Raw genomic sequence first — 20,633 nt, forward strand, 5'->3', positions numbered from 1 at the left:
CCACTGTGCCCGGTTTTGGGTCCGCAGGTGTCGACGTCCGCCCGGCGGCTGAGCGGCGCGAGCGGCGCCACCCTGACGTCCTCCACCAGGGACTCCGCCTCCTCCGGTGACGAGCGGCCCCTGGCGCCCCTGCGCCAGCGAAGTGGGTATTAGATTACAGGGGCGCGGCGGCGTCGCCGTCGGGCTCGGATATTATTATGCACTTTAAAAAAATGAATGTCATATTCCGCGTTTAACATAAGTCATACAAATTCTGAAAGGAGATGGCGATAAGCATTAATTCGGCCTTCATTCGAAAGACTACATATGTGAATGAGCTCTCCCGCCATATAATGACTGAGTTGCTATGTTTATTACTAGAGAGAGTTGTCCTGACAACTCTCCCCTTCAAAAATTGCGATGCATGTTAGCATCGCGCTCCTTCCCGGGGAAGAAGAGCGGAGGGGACCTCGCGCCACTCACCGAAAGACCGACCGGAGCAGGCAGCGCGAGCCAAGCGGCCCGCCGCCGCAGCGCTCGGAGCCGAACCGCCCAGCAGACTGAATCCGAGGGTCGTTTTCGTCGCTCTGTCTCTCTCGCACAGTGGTGCGTCTCGTTAGGTGAGAGAGAGACAGAGCGACGGAAACGACTCTCGGAATCAGTCTGCTGCCGGCCGACGGCTTTGCGGACCGGAACTCCGATTAGAAAACTGTCGCTGACCGGCGCTGCTTCGCGGGCTTCGCCCGGAACTCCGCAGGCCCGGCCGAGCTGCGGCAGCTGCTGTCCACGCTGACGGGGAGGGTGGCGGTGGCGGGGACGCGGCTCGGCAAGCACCTGCGGCGCCGGGACCAGCTGCGGTGGCGGCAGGAGCGGCAGCAGGACATCATCTCGGCGCACCTGAGCGCCCTCGCCAGCAACGCGGGCAGCGCCCAGGACCCCGGTGAGTCGCGTCCAAAGATTCAGCAGCGTGGCTTTGGCGGCCTCGGGAGAAGGCGAAGCGGAATTCAAAGAAAACGAAAGTTTGCGCGAGGCGGAGCCAACAGCGAACCGCGCAAGGCGGCGCAAGGCGGCGCGAGGCCTTGGGGCGGTGGCGGTTTCACCCTGTTTCGCCCCGTTGTATTTTTTTGTTAGTTCATATCTCTTGGATTTAAGGAAGGGGGAAACGTTGACCGTGAAAACGTCGGCGGCGCAGCCGGCAGGCAGAGGCGAGGCCCCTTGGTGAATATTTATAAGCAACACTGCTTCTGCCTTTCGAGGCTGCCACGCCGCTGCCAAGGCCGATCCAGGACCGGGGCCCAGCCTAGCCCAGCCCGGGCGCCGCCGCAGCCGTCGTGCATGCGAAAAGGGAAGGGCCTGGCTGGTGTTTGAACCCGGGGCTTTGGCGTGTGGTGCGGCTCTCGCGGCGACGCGCTCTGCCGGCGTTTTAAGTCCGCCTCGGCGGCCCCAGCACTGCCAGCAGCGACGCGACGGCGTGTCTCCGAGGTCCAGCGGGCCTGCACTGCGAGAGACAGATTAAAATAACGAGGCCTCCTCGACGGTGGCTGTCTCTCTCGCAGCCTTGCGGAGTGCCTATAGGGTGCGACAGAGACAGAGATGCCTCTTCTGAATCGCGGGGCGTCGCGGGGCGTCGCGGTGGCTGGGGACGGCCTTTCGCAGTGCAGCGCGGGGCGGAGCGCAGGCACCGTTCCAGGATTTGGCGCGGAGGGCGCGGAAGGGACGCGGGGGTGGGAAGGGCTGGCCTGACTTCAGGGGGAGTCCTCCAGGACTCTCCAGCACCACATTCTGATTAACTTACAAGCAGTCGGCACGGTCGACTACAAGTGTTTTCAACCCCCCGGCGGCGGCCAGGGGAGGTCTGCGAGCGAAACGAGCAAAGAGGGGGGGGGGGCTTGGCTGGCTTTGCGCAGGATGCATGAGCGGACGTGCGGGGGTCGGGTTGTCACACAGGCAGCCGCGCCATTTCGGACTCATTCGGTGCGCCCCATGAGAGTGAGAGAGACAGAGCGCCCCGCCCCCGGCAGTCCGCCCCCAAAGACCCAACGACCCAGCAGGGCCGGGCCGTCCCGTAAGTAAAGTCCCAGCAGGGTCAGAGGGCGATCAAAGAGGAGAATAAACGGGGCGCCGCTCTACTTGATTTGGCTCCACAGAGGGAACTGCTAGTTCCGTCTAGTCAGCGACTTGCAGTGTCGCATCGTTGTTGTTAAGTAGAAAGTCGGAGTAAGTCCCAAATGGTTTGGTTCTTCCATTAGGACAGCCGCGTACCGCACCTGCGTGCGCCAAAAGTTAGAGTGGTTCGCCCCTTGATTATATTTTTGTGCCGCGGAGTACACACTGAACAGCAGCCCGCCACACTCGCTCACCCTGCTGCGGCGGTTTCTAGTCTAGTTCTTCCTCGTACGGATTTTCCTCTTTCTTCCTTACCGTTCGCACACATGCGATGGCTCGGGGGATGCTGTGCAAGGCAGCGGGCGGGTAGGAGGCTTTCGGCTGTGGGCCACGCTAGGCTTGGCGAGGCTAGGCCTTGCTGCAGGCACACTGCGCGGCCACGCTGTGCAGCTACACTGTGGAGGCGTGCCCGGAGGAAAGCAGCTGGGGATCGGACCCATTGGGCGCCCTGTGTGCAGTACACTGTGTGCAGTACACTGTGTGCACTGACCTGGAGCCTGCAGGGCGGGATTTCCTCGTCCTCTCACCGCCGCCCGGCCCACGCATCTGGCCGAGCAGTGACGCTGAATCGGGCTAATTCCAGCAGGCGGTCCGTGGGGGCTTCGGGGGAGGGGGTGGGGGTGGAACGGCTCGGCGACAAGAAGGCCGACAGGTAGCGGCGCTTCGCATGCCTCGCCAAGTGAGTACTGCACCGTGCCGACACTTGTACCGCGGCCACCACACAGGGCTCTGCCCCTGCCCTCCCCTCCGCGGGGCGAGCGGGGCCGAGCGGGCCGCCTTCCCACCCCCCAGCCAGTTACCCCTCGGCGAGTGCTTCCCACCCCTGCGACCCTGCCAGGGTGGCGGGGGGTGGCGGGGGGTGGCGGGGGCGCGGGGAGGCCCGCGGCGAGCGGGGGGAGCGGGGTGTGCCGTGGGGTTGGCAGTGCGGCGCAGGGCGCCAGGCAAGACGGAGGGACGGCAGCCCGCTCGCCGGCGCCTCTCACTGCGGGGGCGTTCTGCCGCGCCGCGTGCCGAACCGCGCCGTGCCGCGTCCACCGCGTCCACGGCGTTCACCGCGTCCACCGCGTCCACCGCGCCCCGCAGCACCGCGCCGCACGCACCACGCTCCATCCGGCGGCGGCGACGCGACGCGGAGGACGCACCGCCTTGGATGGCGGCGCAGCGGGGGCGGCGGGGGCGGCCGGCGGAGGCGGCGGCGCGCGGGTGACCCCGCCTGCCTGCTGTTTACCACCGACTCAGCTGGGTGGCGCAGCGCGCGGCGGCGCTGCGAGAAAGGGACGCCGCGCCGCGCAGCACCGCGTCGCGCAGACAGAGACAAAACGGCGACGGACAATAGGATGACCCCCGGAGGAGGCCGGCAGCAGCGCGGCAGAGGTACGTCAAGCACACAGTGCCGCTCGCGTCCCCTCCCCCTCCCCTCGCCGGCCACCCCCCGGGGCCCCGCCGGCCCGGCAGCCCTGCTGGCCCGCGGCCCTCCATTCATCTTGCTTAACGTGTTGGCTATTCGCGACGTAACACGGCAACACGCCCCGAGATCTCGAACGCTGCGCGTGTTCCGTGTTTCGCGGGGCAACCGTCGTTCCACGCTCCGGCCGGCCCGGGTTCAAGTACCACTTGCCCCGCGCGCGCGCGCGCGCGGTTTCATCCTTTTATTTTTATTTCTTCTCCCCGATTTTCCTCCATTGCCCTCCATGCCGAGAGTGCCGCTGCCAATAAGGGCGCAGCCGAGTCATCCCGAAACAAAAACAACAACGGAGACAAACTGCAGCTTTTGTCGGAGGCAAAAACGCGCGGGAAACGCAACAGTTGCAGGGCGGGCGTCGATAAGCCGAGGCCGACTTATGCAGGCCGCGCGGACAAATAGCATGTAAATGCAGCGGAGGCTCCGGGAGGCTCCGAACGGAAAACAGCCGGGGCACGTTGCGAAGCGGGCCCGAAAAAGATTCAGCTGTTGCCCAGTAGGCAGGTGGAGGTTGGCCACCCTTTACGTAGCCTACTTCGCTAGCGACACCGGCAGGGCATACCGGGTGCAGCCTCACGGATGCCCTACAAACCCAGGACAGTCCAAGGACCAGGACAGTCCCAGGACCAGGACGCAGCCCGCGGCAGCGTCCGCGCTGTGAGTCTGTGACGCTGTGACAGCTTGTCGATGTGAATCCGGCCCGATCGGGTTTCCACGGTGCGACTCCGGCCCGCAGTTTGCAGCGCCAAGACAGTTGGGCGCCCCTCCCCCCCCCCTCGCTTCCGGATTTGTCACGGTCGCGTAATTCATCCGAAAAGCGAAATTACCCGCTCCTCTGGCACTCTAATTAAAACGGCCGACCGTTATTTCGCGCCACTGGTAATTGCTCGCCTTTGTTGCCGTTTTTTTTGTTTGTTTGTTTCTCTTTTGTTTCCCACGTTGTTTGTGTTGTTGTTGTTTTTTTGTGTGTCTGGCCCGCGGCGTGTGTTCCTTTTGCGGCGATCGAACTGGCGGCTCGCGTCACCGCGGGGAGGTTTCGGGGTTCCACGCTGCACCCATACTGGGCGTCCGGGGGTGCGAGAGAGACAGCGCGATGAAACGACTGCCTGGAACAAGTCGGCAAGCGCGTGACAGTCCAGCAGGCCGCAGGATCACGATCCCGTTGCGAACCTCATGGCGGCGTCTGTCCCTCTCGCACTCGTGGGGCGTCCCGTGAGGGAGCGAGAGAGACACAGCGACTCAGCCTGCAGGCCGCAGAGACCGGCGGAGCGCGCCGCGGTGCGGTTTCCAATCGAGCGGAAAGCGCGGGAAAAAATCGATTTCTCGAAGCGCGCTACTCGCTGGCCGAACCGCCAGCAGCACCGCGCGCGCTTTTTTGCTGTGCTTCCTTTCTCGCTTTCTCTCCAGAAGGCGGCTGCACTGCAGCAGCAGGCAAGCAACCCTCTCTGGCCCTCTCCTGGCGCGCTCTGCCTCACGGTGTGCTGCCTCACGGTGTGCTGCCTCACGGTGTGCTTGGCGGCGCCCGCGGCGGCCTCTCCAAGGCGGCGTCGCGCGCCACCGTCTTTTCCTCTGGTAACGAACGCAGACGGCGGCGCGGCGGGGTGCGGCTCGGTGCGGTGATCTTTGGGAAGTGGGATTTTTCCGTCCGGACCAATGTTCCTGATTCCGGCTCCGGCGTAAGTTACCCTGGCGGGCCGTTTGTGGCGAGGCCGGCAAAGGCGCGCTGCCTCTGCGGCTCTGCGGGGAGGAAGCTGCAGAGGGGGGAAGAGGGGGGGGGGGCAGCAGCACGGCACGGCGCGGTCGCTTCAACCCTCGCTTCAACCCCTGAGCCAGCCAAACCCTATCCAGAGCAAACGACGCTTGCTCTCACTCTCACTTGCGGCGGAACGCGGGTTGATTCCGCACAGCGCTTTCGTCGCTCTGTCTCTCTCTCTCTCGCACGCACGTGGCGCCTCGTTGGGGCGCGAGAGAGACAGGCGGGCCCTTGGCTAGTCCGGCCGTCCGACGTAAATTTCTAGTCCACCCTGCTTCGCCCGCCTTGCCCCGCTTCCACGGAAACTATGTTGACCCCGCCACGCCGTCGGGGTCCTCGCCCCACGGCGTCCTGATTCTTTTATCCCGTGGCGGCGCGTCGCACTAAATCTGCCTCGGCCAGGACGCTGGGGTGGCAATTAAGTGGAGGAAACCCTACGCAGCAAGTTGGCTGTTCCCGCAGCCGCGCGCACTGCGGCACCATTCGGCAACACCGAGGTTCGTGGTTCGACACCGCCTTAATCCACCCCGTTGTTTCATCGCTGCTTTTTCGATGCCTCGCCCAACTGGCGGATTTCGATCAGGGGCGGCTCGCCCGCGGCCTGCTGTTTGGCGAAGGCCGACTACTTTTCCGGGAGAGTGCTCTGGCCACTCCCCCGGAAAGCCGCACTCCCGGATTCCCGCCACAAAGAGGAGAAAAAATGATCCATCTGGGCGATCGGATCTGCCCGGCCGCAGGCGGCCGCTGGCCTGGTGGGCTGGCAGCTGGCATCGGAGCCCGGCCGGGCCGATGGCTGCCCCATCGAAAATGCACGGCCACGCCCAGGCCGGCCGGGCCAGGCCGCCAGGCCCAGGGCGCCAGGCCCAGGGCGTGTCCGAAAATCGGGGCAGTACACCACACGGCCGCCAACGGGAGTCGCCAGTAACGCGCAGAAACCAAGGGCCGCGGACGCCGGCGGGAGGGCTCCCGTCATTTGATCGCCTTTCCCATCGATTACTCCAACACGTCCCCAAAGAATTCGTTTTTCAAAGGGCCGTTCTCGGAACCACGTTCTCTCCGTGCGCCGCCTTCTCCAAGGCCCTTAAAGAGAAGGGCCCGTGTAAAAGGCCCCGTATGAACGAGAAAACCATCTCGTTTTCTGAAGCGCCGAATTGCCTCGAGGTCCAGTAACGTCGTACCTTCACCGCGACCGGTCTGGTTCCTGAAGATACGCTCTTAGATAAAGGGGCTGGGCTCGCCCTGGGCCGCCCCGGCCGAGCGACGGCCGGGCCGGTCTCTGACGATGACGTCATCAAAGGGCAGCGGGCGAGGGGAGGGGGAAGATGATCGGGCCTAAGCAGAGGGTCAATTGGTCCCAGCGAAGCACAGCGAAGCGGAGTGGCAGGAGCAGCGAGCATTGTCCAGTCCCCAAGGGAACGGACGGAAAAAACGGACAAACCGACAGGCAGACAGGCAGACTGAAAGAACACAGACGGACAGACAGACAGACAGACAGACAGACAGACAGACGGCGGACGGACAGAAAGATTAGCGCTTTCATCAGACCCAGAGACGCTTCACTGCCCCTTCATCCCCTCGTTCATCCGGCACCTCTTCCACCTTTGCCGGCGGCCGACGTGAAGCCTCAAGAGCTCGGAGAGGAGCAAGGGATTCCTTTGCGGGACAAACTGCAACAATTTTCTCCGCCGCCGTCGCGTTGTAACGGGGGTAGAAGTTACCGCGTGCTGAGCGAACGGGTCGCGAAACACTTTCCCCTGACAAATGAGATTACGGTGTCGCTGAATTCCTCATACTACCGCAGCGCCTCGCCACGGAAAGTGGGTCGGCCAGCTCCGCCTTGTTTGGTCTGGTGTCGCCGCGGCGACGTCCACCTCACGCCGCGGCAGAAGACAGCGAGGAAAACTCAAACAAGCGTGACAGCGTTGTTCTTGTTGTTTGGCACAGAGGCGCGGGGAGCGGCGCTCGGCCACGGCCACGGCCACGGCTGCGGCGCCGGCCTCGTCATGTGAGCCGCCTTCCTCAGCATGGAGCCCGCCCACCCTGGGGGTGGCGCCGACGGTGGCGCCGGACAGGGGCCCGACCAGGGGGGCGACCAGGGGGCCGACCAGGGGGGCGAACAGGGGGCCGACCAGGGGGGCGACCAGGGGGCCGACCAGGGGGGCGAACAGGGGGCCGACCAGGGGCCGACCAGGGGGCCGACCAGGGGGCCGACCAGGGGGCCGACCAGGGGGCCGCCGACCGGGGGGCCGACCAGGGGGCCGCCGACCGGGGGGCGGGAGTGCTCGGGGACGCCGAGCACGCTGGCGCGGTTGTCAACGGGCTGCCCGACGACGAGGTTCACGCCGAGAGGATGGGGGTAGGGCAGGGCGCCGAGGCTGTCCCCGGGGTGTTGGAGGTAGAGACGGGTTCTGAGGGTGTTCAAGCAGGCCAGGATTCCGAGGGTGTAACGGGAGTCGCAGCCGCCGAGGGCGTGCAGGACAACGCGGGTGTCGCGAAGGCCAATTCGGACCGCGACGCGCACAAAGGCGCTGTCCGGCAGGACCGAGCCAACGGCGGCGTGACCGGCGCGACCGCACGGGGGAGGGCCGGCAGGGCCGGAAGGGCCATGGGGCGCGGGCGGGGCGGCGGGGGGCGGGGCAGGGGGCGGCAGGCGGTCGGCGGCGCGGGGGAGGACATCGGCGGCCCGGGCGTAGGCAGTGGGGTGGCCAGCGGCCTGTTCAAGTCCCTCAAGAGCCTGGCGGGCTCGGCGACGGGGGCGGCGGCGGAGGTGGCCGGTTGGCAGGGTGAGTACGAAGTACACGAAGTACGACGAGGACCTCGCCGCCTCTCTTCGCATGCAGCGCGCAGAACGCCCTCCATTTTTCGCCACCTTGTGCTAATTCAGCCGCGCGCCAGTAGTCTCTATTAATTTATTCAATGTTTCCCGCTGTTGTGCTCGCCCCAACTTCCGCCCCCAAGTTGCCACCCATTCATAATTCATCAAAGTTCGCCTCGGTAAATATTCGCTGTCGGCGTGTCGCCGCTGCCGCGCTGCGACGCGCGACGCGCGTGAGCGCGGTATGGTTTAATCTTGATGGCCTCGTCAGCGAGACAATGCCACGCTGCGCTGCTGTGTTTCCAAGCCAGCCAAGCCCACCGCCAAGCTCACCGCCAAGCTCACCGCCAAGCCCACCGCCAAGCTCACCGCCAAGCTCACCGCCAAGCTCGCCTTCGCGCTCTTCGCTTGCCTCGCTGTAGCTACCTAGGAAACGAGCAGGGCTGTTGGTTTTTCCGGCCCTAGATGCGGCCCGCGTAGCTTGCCATGTAGTGTAGGACCTAGCTCTAGTGGTGCTCCTCCTCTTCTTTAGTTTAGTTCTTGTCTGGTTTGCATGGCTGCGTCCGAAGACGCGGCATGTGATTCTGAAGCTTCGTTTCGTCGGCCTGTCTGTGTCGCACTCATGGGGCATCCCTTCGGGTGCGACAGAGAGAAAGAGAGACGAGGCATGGTTCTGGGGCCGCGGCCTGGGCCAATGAATGTGTCGATGAGCTACCTCCTGGAGCAGGGCGAGCAGGGAGCGGCGCGGGATGAATGATGAAAACCCCGCGCGACGACAAAGCTCCGGGCCGCCGCGTCACTGACGGCGTCCTCCTCTTCCTCCTCCTCCTTCCTCTCGATATCATCCATTATGCAAGGTGCGCTGCCGCGGCGGTTACGCGCTTTCAAATTGAAAATGGCGAAAAGGCAGCCGGTTTGTGGGGAACACCGGAACACCCGCGTCCTGCCTGTGGAGTCCCTACGGGGAGCTCACCGGGAACGAGGATGGAATGAGCGCACCGTCAAGATAACACACTCTGAAAAAGAATCAAATTCGAAAACCAAGAACAAAAAAAAACATACACATGGCATTGTGTAACAGTGGGAGAGACTCGTTTGGAGCACAAACCCCACCTCCCCACCAAAAAACACACACACAAAAAAAACACAGAAAATAATACAGGATTCGAACTCTTATTCCAATGGTCTGAAATCGACCGCTTTGACCACGCGGCTACCGAGTTCGCGTTGCCACCCACGCCACCAGTAATTACCTGGCGCATGAATTCGCCATACGCGGCCCGGATGACCGGCGTGTGACGACCCGCCACGCGTAGTACTCGCCGAGCGATGGCGTGCGAAGCGTGCGTATCGATCCCGCTGAATTTCTCATCCCCGGCGCGCCGGGCTCGGCAGCTAGCGCGTGCTGGCTGCGAGTGCGGAGGGCTTTTCTGCACTCACGCAAGGTGGGCGTTGTGGTGGCTGTGGTGACACCCCCGGCCGGAACGGGGCCTCCTTATCAAGAGGAGGGGGTGGCAGGGCTTGGTTTCAAAAAGGGGGAGGGGCACTTACTCAACCCCCCGGCGTGCATACAGGTTCGCAGTGGTGCGGCGGAGACACGATAGGCTGCGACGTGGCACCAAGTTAATTTAGAACAGCGATTCACAAAAAGTCAAGGTCAAAGAACAGTAATTAGTAAAGCTCCCCCGCTGACACTTCATTTTGAGGCCCATTTCCCGCGGAGAGACTTGCCGAATGTCGCGGACTTTGGTTCCCTGGATCCGCGGACCGAATAGCACGCGCCGGATTTTGGGCATGGACCGCGTGACGTCAGTGCGGTCAATCCGTTCGGAGCGAGTTATGAAGGGGACGCGTGTTCGACTCCCCGCGGCGGCGCCTTTATCGCCCGTTTTTATCGCAGCCAGCCAGCAGCCAGCCAGCCGCCCAGCCACAGGACGTCCCCTTTGTTTACCATTCCATTAAGGGCCGCGGCACGCGAAAGCACGGCACTGACGAAAGGCTCCACCCACGCACGATTCGTTCCCACAGCATCCCCCGGAGACTTATTCAGAAAGTCCTCATTCCCTCGCGATGTCTCTCTCGCACCTGTGTGAGTGCGAGAGAGACCGAGCGACGAGAACGGACGACTCACGGAATCATTCCGCAGAAGCGTCTTTGCGTCTTTGCTGGCCGCGTGGCGCGGCGTGGCGGCGTGGCGCGTAGCAGCGTCAGCTGGTTCGTGACTTCGCGGCGCGGCCGAGAGAGGGCGCTGCGTGGGAGCGCTGCCGCTTCCCTCGCGCTGCCGGCGCCGCTCGCCGTCTCGGCTGGATTCCCGATCCCCGTCTCGAGTGAATTACCTACCAATGAATCCACATTGGGGAAAAGCCTTACGAGTGCGTTTGCACACAATTTTTGCGTGGGGAGAGTTGATGAGACTTCTCTCCCCTGATAACCTGGAACAATATCCACCTCACAATTGCGTATGCGTGTCTCTTGCGGAAATGACGGTGACCTCCTAGATGCCTTGTTCAGCGCCCAGCGTTTGCCTGCACTCTCTCTCTCTCACTCGCACTCACTCCTTTTCCAAACGCCCCTCTCCCCGCCCCCTCACACACGCACACACCCTCACACACTGTTTGACTACCTCACCCCGTGGGCCTCCTAAGCCGGCCCGGGATGAATCAGCGCAGAGGCTGAGCCTGTCCGTCCGTCTGTCCGACTCGCTTTCAGTCTGTCCGACTGTCGGTCTGTCTGCCTGCCTGTCTATCTGCCTGACGTGACGCGACAGTAACACTTGCACTCCACGGTCTCTGCCTGTTGCTCCGTCGCGATGGCACACTATTACTGTGTACAGTCGTTCTCTGGTCTTATTGACGCTGCCGGCTTGATTAGCATCACCGTTGTCTCGCGCAGCTCCTCCGCGGATCCACATTCGTATTCGGGTTCGAACCGCAATGAGCGTGCGTCGCGCCGTGACAGTGTGCCTCCCATTATTTTTTATTACTTTTACGCGTCGCTGGCAGTTTGTCACGCTGTGCGCGGGCGGCGGTCCGAAGTGACTGACGCGCCGCGGACACGCCCACGCCGACACCGCGTCACTCCGAGCTGACCCCGCCCCGCCGCGTCAGCGTGTCAGCTCGTCAGCTCGGTCGCCAAGGTCAGCCGACAGTGCGGTCATCGCAGTTTGGCCGGGGCGGGCCACGGCTTTGCCAGTGTGGGGGCGAGGGTTCATTTGCATGTCGGGATCACAACAGATTGGGGCGGTGCCCATTGTGCTGCCCACGTATCGAACCTACACTGCCGGTTATTTATTGGTTTCGGTCTGGAGTGGACGCGTGGCACACTGGTAAAACAATATCGAAACAATATCGTGTTTCCAGTGCAGGGACTCGTGTAGACGAACTCCAAACTACTAAAGTCCAGGCACTAGTAATTTGCTCGCTATGGACCTTGCGACTCTGACGAAGGGTCTGGGCGACGACCTAGAATGTAGGTCCGGGGGGGACTCGGTGCGTTGTGTCTTGGACAGTCTGTTGGCTGCTCGGCTTGGGCGGCAGGGCTTTGCACCGCTTTGCGGTGTCACGGCGAGACAGCGGGCGAGCAGGTGGAAGGGGGTGGGGGTGGCCCCGCGTTTTCGGACCCCACCCGTCCGGTCGGCGTTGCCGAGGCTTCCTCCCGGGGGCCGGCTCGGCCAACTAGCCGGGTCCAGACGTATGAAAAATTCAGCCTGCCTCAAGCTCACCTCGCTATTGCGTTTTCAGGAGTGACTGGCAAATGCGGTGGCCATCACCGCCTCGGGCGGGGACAGAAATCGGAACGGATTTTGTTTGTTCTCCAGTTTTTTTTATTTTCTGAAACAGCAAGGGGACGCCATTACCTAAAATAACTCTCTGGCGTGCGGCGAGTAAATTGATTGGCTCGACCAATTTTCCGAACTGTATCGCTAAATAGCATGGGGTGTCCCCAGCAGCGGCGACGGGGGCGCGCGCTGAATAAGCCGAAAGTCGTGATTGGCCTTTTGCCGTCTTTGGCGGAATTTTAAAGTTTCCTCGAACAACTTGCGCCGCGCTGCCGCGGTTCATGTCCCAAGAAGACGGAGGGGAGGGGTGGGGGTGAAGGATTGTACCCAAGTTTCTTTACCAGATATCCGAGGAACATAAATGCTGCCGGGAGAGTGATGGGTCCGGGAGCGCCACGCTCCGCCATCCCCAACAGGCTCGTCGTTATTTTGGACCGAGCTCTGACGTCATTCCCGCTCCGCGGTGGCCAATCAGAGGAGGGCTCCGAGGACGCGCCAAAGTGTCGACTCGAAAATGCGAAACACGATTCGCTGTTGTTTGTTTGTCTTTTTAGCAGAGTAGTGGGACTTCTGTGGGGCGGTCTCTGGAGAGGCGGCATCCAGCAAGCAGATCGTGTCTCGTGGTTTAATGAGCTTGCTGCTCATCAGTCGCGATGGCGAAACTGGTGAAATGGGGGAAATGGGCGAAAGTGGCTGAAGGAGGGGGGGGGGGCAGCCTCCAGAGTCGCTAAATGGGACTCGAACCGAACGTGTGACCCACCAATGGACTGCTCTCCGAACGAGGAATTCATTGGTGGGGTCACACGTTCGGTTCGCGTCCAATTAAGCGACTCTGGAGCTCAAAACGCGTCTCGGGTTTTGGCCGCCTGCGCCGGTCTTCTGGCCCACGACGAGGCGGCCAGCAACAGGTTGCGTGGCGTGTTTTTCGCTCCAGTCGCGGTTCGGTCTGACCGACCAGTCTGACCCCGCCGCGGCCCCGCCCGCCAGCCCCGCCCGACAGCCCCGCCGGCAGACGGTCGAACGAACACACAGGGCGCACCGGAGCGCACTGCAGCCCTCAAATCAGGACTGAATCAAAACGAATCAAACGCATGGCGGCACCAGTGGTTTCCTCGTTCCGAGAGCAATCCTCTGGTACCGCCATGTGATTCGAGTCCCTTCTGCAGAACGCGGAGCTCGGAGCGCGACAAGAGTCGTGCCTGTGCAAACTCGGACAGGCGACAGTGTGTGCCTCCGCGGCCGTTCTAATATTTGCAGCGATCTGCTTCGCTCTGCCGGCCCACTGCACTCCGCATGCGTGGGTCACGTATCTGTCTATATTCGCCGAGTCTCCTCCGCATAGCAGACCTGACCTTTATCACTCCAAGATTTTTTTAAAAAAAAAAACTTTTTTTTTTACTTTTTTTAGATTTTTTTTTGCTGCGTATCATTATGTAGCCCTTGCTGCTGCCTTTTAGTTAGCTGGTGACGTAATGACTTTGGCCCGCCTTGCCTGGTTCTCCTGTTTTCCTTGCTGCTTATAACGAGCGGAGTGATTATAGACACGCCGCGTCGTGCCTATAACGAACCTCCATAACCGAAGAACAGCAGCGTTCCATTACCCTGCCGTTTCATTTCGCCTTTCGCCCTTTCGCTGCCTCTGGCTATGCCTTCGGGCGGAGCGAACGCGAACCTGAATGTGACTCTGTGGTTTCGCAGGCGCCGCCGGATTGCGGTTCAGCGTGGCCCCCGCGCCCGGGGACAGCGGTTACACGCAGTGGCTGAGCGCCATGCAGATGGTGGCGCGGCTGCAGGGCGGCATCCCGCCGGAGTTTCGACGAACGGTAAGCGCTCTACACTGTAAAAACAGAAACAACTCAAAATAAGCAAACGTAAAGTCGGAGATACCTCAAGATTTGTGAAACTCTGGTGTTGAAAGTCCGTGAAACCCTTGCGATGATCTACCAGATTCACTTCGAAATTCCTGGAAATTTTCCCGCCATTTGACGAAGTTAACCTCAAATCGCGTCCAAATGCCAACAAAAAAAAACGCGACGCAGGCATCTTAAGTCATTTTCACTTTTATAAAAGTTAAGGAAAGTTGGTTGCGAAGCGCAAAAATAGGGGAGTACCGCGATCGGGCGTATCATGACGGTAGGATGACCGATAACGGGGTAATGGAGGCGATGGGGTCACAGTAAAGGACGCGGAGGGGGTCGCGGGGGAGTGGGTTCCAGTTACGCGCTACACCTATCCGCCGAACCGGGCGGGCCCGCCCTCTCGAAACGAATGTGACATGGCTCCATTGGGACGGGGCGGCGGTGAGACAGCGCGCATTCCGCGACCGTTTGATCGCCTCCACACGTCAGTCACCCAGTAAAAAGAAAAAAAAAACAAAGTCCCTGGTCATACAAAAGGCATTGCAAGATCGGCGAAAAAATGCGTTGTATCATGAAGCAAAATCCTTCGGTTTCGACATACGACGAAACCATTCTACTTTTGAAAATTCCCGGTAGACACCGCAGGCCGTCGCGCGGCTTTTTCGTAGTGCTGTCCTTGTCGCTCCTGACGGACTACCTACCAGTGCGGGAGAGACAGACAGTGCGGACGACGCCACCGGAAAGCGCCATTCGTCTGTCTGTCTGTCTGTCTGTCTGTCTGTCTGTCTGTCTGTCTGTCTGTCTGTCTGTCTGTCTGTCTGTCTGTCTGTCTGTCTGTCTGTCTGTCCGTCCGTCCGTCCGTCCGTCCACCCGTCCTCACACTGCTTCGGGCACATTTGTCATAAATAATGCCAGGGCCCGTTCAGACTCCCTTCTCTCCCCACCCCCACGCCCTGCTCTGCCTCGTCTCGGAATGGTCGGTGTGGGAATTTTTGTGCTGTGCTCCCCCGGCGGCGGCCCGCGTGGCCCGCGCCCCACCGGTCCCTCCCAGCCACGGTCCCACCGTGACGTCCCTCAGTCCCTTCGAGCAGCGAAGGGCTGAAGGCCCCGAAGGCTGAAGGTGCCGTGGGCTTAATTAAATTCCAGCATTGCAGATGCCGCGGGACTCGGCCGCCCCACACAAGGCAAGGCCGCCAGGGCTGCCTTTCCCTTTGCCTCTCCGAGTCGAGTGTGTCATTCGGCGAGTTTGACCCAAGGCTCTCTGGCGGCAGCGCGTTGTCCTGTTGCCGTACCTGCCAGACACACGCTCCGCCCGCTCCAGTCGGCCACAGAGGCAGCAGGCTGTCTCTCTCGCACTCATTACAGGGGGGCCCTCAGTGAGAGAGAGGGGGGGGGGGCCGTAATGGTCTGCTGTCTGGCGACACAAGTTGTCGGTGTGCATCTGCCTTGTCCTGCTGTTGCCGACGTCGCACTTCGAATTCATAGTTACAAAAATAATAAGCGCACGACTCGACTGGCGCGAATTATAGATGACGTCATGAATTCGGAAAGCGCGATCGCACCGCCGGAGTGTGTGTGTGTGGCGCGTACACTCCGGCTCGGGTACTCATTGTGCAACACCGCCATCTCTCTCTCTCCCCCCCCCTCTCTCTCTCTCTCTCTCTCTCTCTCTCTCTCTCTCTCTCTCTCTCTCTCCCGCTCGCAAGCCCCTCCCGCTGGCACGCAGCGTGGCCTGTGTTGCGGCTTGTGGCGGCGCCGAAGTATGCAGATCAGGTCCGCCTCCGGGAAAGCCATCGCCTCTCTCTTTCCCGCCGAGGGGAGCGCGCCGTTGCCTTCTGTCTCTGTCTGACGAGTGTGTGTCCGCCTGTCTTCTGTCTCTGTCTGACGAGTGTGTGTCCGCCTGTCTGGCCCGTCTACCGCAGCTGTGGCTCACGCTGGCCGACAAGCACCTGCAGCGCCGCGGGGTGGACTGGGCCGAGGCGGAGCGGCTTTGTTTCAGCGAGTGGAGCAACCCGGACGACGACGAGCTGGGCGTGCAGATTGTCAAGGTGAGTCACACACGACACTGTAAGGAATATTTTTAAAAATCGTTTTTAAAAAGAAATCCACGATTTGTTGTTGTTTTTGACGGTTTTTGTTTTCGGTGTTTGCATTTTTTGAGAAGAAAGCTTGTGAAAGGCCAAATAATGCCCAGGATTTACTTTTTTCTGATTTTTTCTCCCTTTTCCTTCGATGAGCATGATAAGGGCACTTTTCGATCAGCAGCGTAAAGTAAGCTCGCGACAGGGCATCAGGTGCGAAAGCCGAAGCCCTGCAAATGGCCCCCTGTAGCCCATCAGGCTCGCCATCAGGCCTCACGACGGAGCTATTACGGGGCCTGCTCCTCCTCGCCCCGGCTTCGAGGTGCCAGTGCTGCCACATAAGGGGGCCAAAAATTCCGGCGATGCACTCGTGTCGAAAGGGTTGCCAACCTCCGCCCGCCCGCCAGGCAACTTCTCGAGAGCAAAGTTCGGATAATGCGCTGAGCTGAGGGGGTTGTTTGGCAACCCTTTCGGACACGAGTGCGGAATTTTTCGCCTACTCGTGCGTTGGCAACACAGGCCTGGCCCTAGGCCGGGCAGCGAGGCGTAGATCAATATATGTCTCCTAGCATGCTCCTAGGCCGAGCGACGCCTTTTAGTGGAGTGGCAGGGCCTGCAGTGCGAGGGGGGGGGGCTGCATTGTGGTGCAGCGGCACGGGGCCAAGACGGGACGGAAGGGATGGAGCGACGAAGGACGAAGGGACGAGTTGGTAATGAGGCCACAGGCGTCAAGGGGCCCGGACCGCACAGTGGCGGCACCGTCGCCCTGTCACGGCAAAGGGAATCCCTTTGCAGGGCCCGGGGGTGCGGATAACAATACTACGTGTCACGCCTGGTGAGACAACAACACCACCAGCAGCAACAACAACAACAACCTAACCAGCAGCCACTCATTCCCAATTCCGAACAGTCGAGGGGGTTGTCTCTCGCTATTTTTTGGGGTACGGCGAATATGAGTATCTATGAATGTTATGAATAGCAATAATACTATTAAATGCGAATGCACAAGTCCAAACAGAGAGAGAGCTTGTGATTTTACGTGAATATTGGGGAGAAAAAAACCTCGGTTGAGGAGCAGTGTAGCCACGAAGTTGGTTGAAACGGTGACAGTTCTGTAGAAATCAGACCAGTGCCGCCGTAAAGTTGGTCAAAATTTTAAAAATTCTCGAAACAAAAAGAAATAATTAAAAACTTGCACGTGTTTTTTTCCCTTCCTCTTCTTTAATGTTGGCGGCCTTAATTGCAGGACCTACACCGCACCGGCTGCAGCATGTTCTGCGGCCAGAGCAACCAGGCGGTGCTGAAGCGCGTGCTGCTGGCGTACGCGCGCTGGAACAAGGCGGTGGGCTACTGCCAGGGCTTCAACATGCTGGCCGCCCTCATCCTGCAGGTCATGGACCGCAACGAGCCGGACTCCGTCAAGGTGAGCCCCGTTCAGGTTAGGTTAGGTTGGGTTGGGTTGGGTGAGGTTAGGTTAGGTTGGGTGAGGTTAGGTTAGGTTAGGGCCTAACCTACGCTGGGTCATGTTCTGCTCCGCGAGGCCGGAGCCAGAGCCCCCGTCGACAACAGGTTAGGCCAGCCCGCCGGACGTGGAGGTCCAGCGTGTTGCCTAGGCTGACCTCGCAGGCGCTCGCTGGGGGAGGCGGTCAAAAATGCCGGACGCGTTTTTAGCTGCAGAGTCGCTAAATGGGACTCGAACCGAACGTGTGACCCCACCAATGGATTGCTCTCCGAACGAGGAATCCATTGATGGGGTCACACGTTCGGTTCAAGTCCTGTTTAGCGACTCTGGAGCTCAAAAGGCGTCTAGAGTTTTGGCCGCCTCCACCGGTCCTCTGACCCGCTGTGGAACGCTGACGCACGCTGTCGTACACCTGTACATATGTGTAGGCGAGTGAGCGTGCGTGTTTCAGAGAGAGTTGTTAATGTAATCCCATTTAACTGCCAGCTTCAATTAGCGTGCTAATTCGCGGCACGAGAAGGCGCCGCCGCGTTGCCGCCATCGGGGCGTGTCATCATGGTATCATTGTGAGTTTTGAATGGCCCCCGCCATTCCCGGGGTGAGAGGGGCTCTGTTGCGTCTGTGACGCGGTCTTAAGGAGCGGTTTAAATGAAGTTAAAAAGTCAAAGACATCAAAGAGGATGGCCGGGAGGGGCCAGGTCGCGTTTTCAGTCTTCTGAGCCGGAAAATGCGTCAGCGCGCCACCGCACAAGAACGATGACGATTTTTTTGTAGGGTTTCCTTTTTTTTGTTGAGCTCGTTACCAGCCAGAGGCTAAAGCTTTTCTTTCTCTCTCGCTTTCTCTCCTCCAGGTGATGATCTACCTAATCGAGGGGGTGCTGCCCGAGAGCTACTTCGCCAACAACCTGCGCGGGCTGTCCGTGGACATGGCGGTCTTCAGGGACCTGCTGCGTCTGCGACTGCCCCAGCTGTCCCGTCACCTCGAGCACCTCCAGATGGACGCCGGGGACAGCACTGGTAAGGGACAGAGAAACCTGGGCCGAAATTTCCGCCGCCCTTTGCGGGGGGCACCGAGCCACGACACATGTCACGCTGATGAGTTTATGAGTTTTATCGCGTCAGACGCAGACATTTTATCGTTTTCGTTTCACAAATTGGCCGGCTGTCCCATCAGCGCGCGCCAGAGTGGGCCGTCGTTGTTGCCTTTCGCGTTGTTTTTTTTTTCTTTTTCTTTTTGCGTTTATCGATGGTGGCGGCGAGGCATCAGGTGCGCCACGGCGGCGCGCTTCCTGGCACACTGGCAGTCCATGTTGACAACTTTGAGCTGGTAAATGTCATGTGCTGTCTCGTCGAGCTCCCCCCCCCCCCTTCCCCTTTCCGGCACCACCGGAACGCGGCTGCCTGCCAGCGCCGCCAGCCCGGCCAGTCCGTGCTCCGTTCACGCGCGCTCTTACCGCGCTAAAAATAAAACACCGCCGTGTCTCTCTCGCTCCCGTGGGGCGCTCCGCTGCGGAGCGAGAGAGACAGAGCGACGAGGCGCCGTTTGCGGAATCGGACTATACAGCCGCGCCACTGGTCGGCCCCGAAATAGGCCTGGCACACTCCGTCGCCGTAGCCTCCGGTGTCGTCCGTTTGAAGCCGGACTCTGTTTTCCTCGTGAATTGTTTCACGTGACAACAGCGAGGAGCTAACGACAGGGAAATGACCGATCCGGAAACAACGCGGATATATTCCTGGGCGCGCTGGGTGGAAAGTTGTTCTTTTCCCTCCGCGTAGGGTTCCCGCCGATTGCCGCTGGCCGCGCACTCAGCACTCACATGACGAGTGGAGCGGGGCGGCGGGGGCCGGCCGGAGCGAGGCTACATCGATACGCACCCCGCCGAGCGCCCAGCTCGCCCTTTTAGACCTCTTTGAACTGAGTGCATTCGCTATTCGCGGCGCTGTGATCAGCGAGTCGAACCCGATCGCCTAAAGAGTCGGAATAAATTCATTTGTTTTCAACTCTTTTTTCCAGGGACGAGCTACGAGCCGCCGCTCACCAACGTGTTCACCATGCAGTGGTTCCTCACGCTGTTCTGCAACTGCCTGCCCCAGCCCACCGTGCTCCGCGTCTGGGACCTCATCTTCCTCGAGGGAAACCAAATTCTGCTCCGCACGGCGCTCGCCATCTGGGACCACCTGGCGGAGTGAGTCCGCACATCGTTCACCTCGTTTGCGTCGCTTCATGCGCGTACTCTGGCCTCGACTCTGGCTCTGCTCTGCAAAGGATCTGCTTTGGCAATGGGCTTTCAGGACCACGCCCCCTCCCTCCCTTTCAAAAAAAAAAAGAGGAAGGAAGTTTGAGACAAAAGGAAAAGAACAACAATTGTTGCCGCCAAAGCCAAAAGTTTATTCTTTCATTCATTACAGGCGAATCATGGCGGTGAGCAGCGCCGACGAGTTCTACAGCATCATGGGCGTCCTGACCAGAGAGATCCTCGAGTTCAACCACATGGACTCGAACCGCCTGATGAAGGTGAGAGTCGCCGAAAACGGGTCGCATCGGAAACCGGAAGTGGAGCACACCGGAACCGGAAGCTGGTCACACCGGAACCGGAAGCTGGTCACACCGGAACCGGAAGCTGGTCACACCGGAAACCGGAAGCTGGCCACACCGTAAACCGGAAATGGATTGCACCGGAAACCGGAAGTGGATCTGAAACCGGAAGTGAGCCGGAAACCTGTTGCAGACGGTGGTGGCGATGCAGTGCCCCGAGCTGGCCGCGCTGCGCGACAAGTACATGTACAACATCACGCCGTGGACCAGCACCGTGTCGTCGGGGCTGAAGCGCGGCCTGCGCCTCTTCTACACGGAGGACGACTCGGGGGACTCGGGCGACAACTCGGACCAGGACGACGACGAGAGGATCGCCGTGGCGGCGGCCTTCGGCATCGCCGACCTCTTCCGGTCGCCGCGGAGGAGAGGTGAGCGGCCTACTTCCGGTGTCGCGGCGCCGAGGCCGAACGTCGAGAAAAGGGCGGGAAACGACGGAGTGTACACTACACCGAAAAAAAAATCGAAAAACATACGAAAAATTAAGTTTTAAAATAAAAAGCTGAAAAAAATACATTGAACATTTTAAAAATGTTTATTGCAGGGTCAGTGCAGGCGGGCGCGGGCGGAGGCCTCCGGGGCTCGGGCTTCGGCGGCGGGCCGGGCTCCTCCGGGGCGGGCGCGGGCGGCGCGGGCGGCGCGGGCGGCGCGGGCGGCACCGGGCCGCTCGCCGTGGAGAAGGAGC

General features: G+C 60.8%; 1 protein-coding gene across 1 annotated transcript in view; it reads left to right on the plus strand.

Annotated features, from left to right (window-relative positions):
- LOC117645353 overlaps positions 1–20,633 on the plus strand; it is a 30,890-nt gene that overhangs the window by 5,459 nt on the left and 4,798 nt on the right. Inside the window, exons 4-12 of the mRNA XM_034385474.1 lie at positions 28–142; positions 737–919; positions 13,652–13,776; positions 15,735–15,860; positions 17,140–17,316; positions 18,207–18,372; positions 19,370–19,541; positions 19,765–19,870; positions 20,085–20,319. Coding sequence (XP_034241365.1) covers positions 28–142; positions 737–919; positions 13,652–13,776; positions 15,735–15,860; positions 17,140–17,316; positions 18,207–18,372; positions 19,370–19,541; positions 19,765–19,870; positions 20,085–20,319 — 1,405 coding nt within the window. The remainder of the gene's footprint in view (positions 1–27; positions 143–736; positions 920–13,651; positions 13,777–15,734; positions 15,861–17,139; positions 17,317–18,206; positions 18,373–19,369; positions 19,542–19,764; positions 19,871–20,084; positions 20,320–20,633) is intronic.

The sequence above is a fragment of the Thrips palmi genome, unplaced genomic scaffold (assembly GCF_012932325.1).
Source record: "Thrips palmi isolate BJ-2018 unplaced genomic scaffold, TpBJ-2018v1 HiC_scaffold_18, whole genome shotgun sequence".
Taxonomy (NCBI): Eukaryota; Metazoa; Arthropoda; class Insecta; order Thysanoptera; family Thripidae; genus Thrips; species Thrips palmi.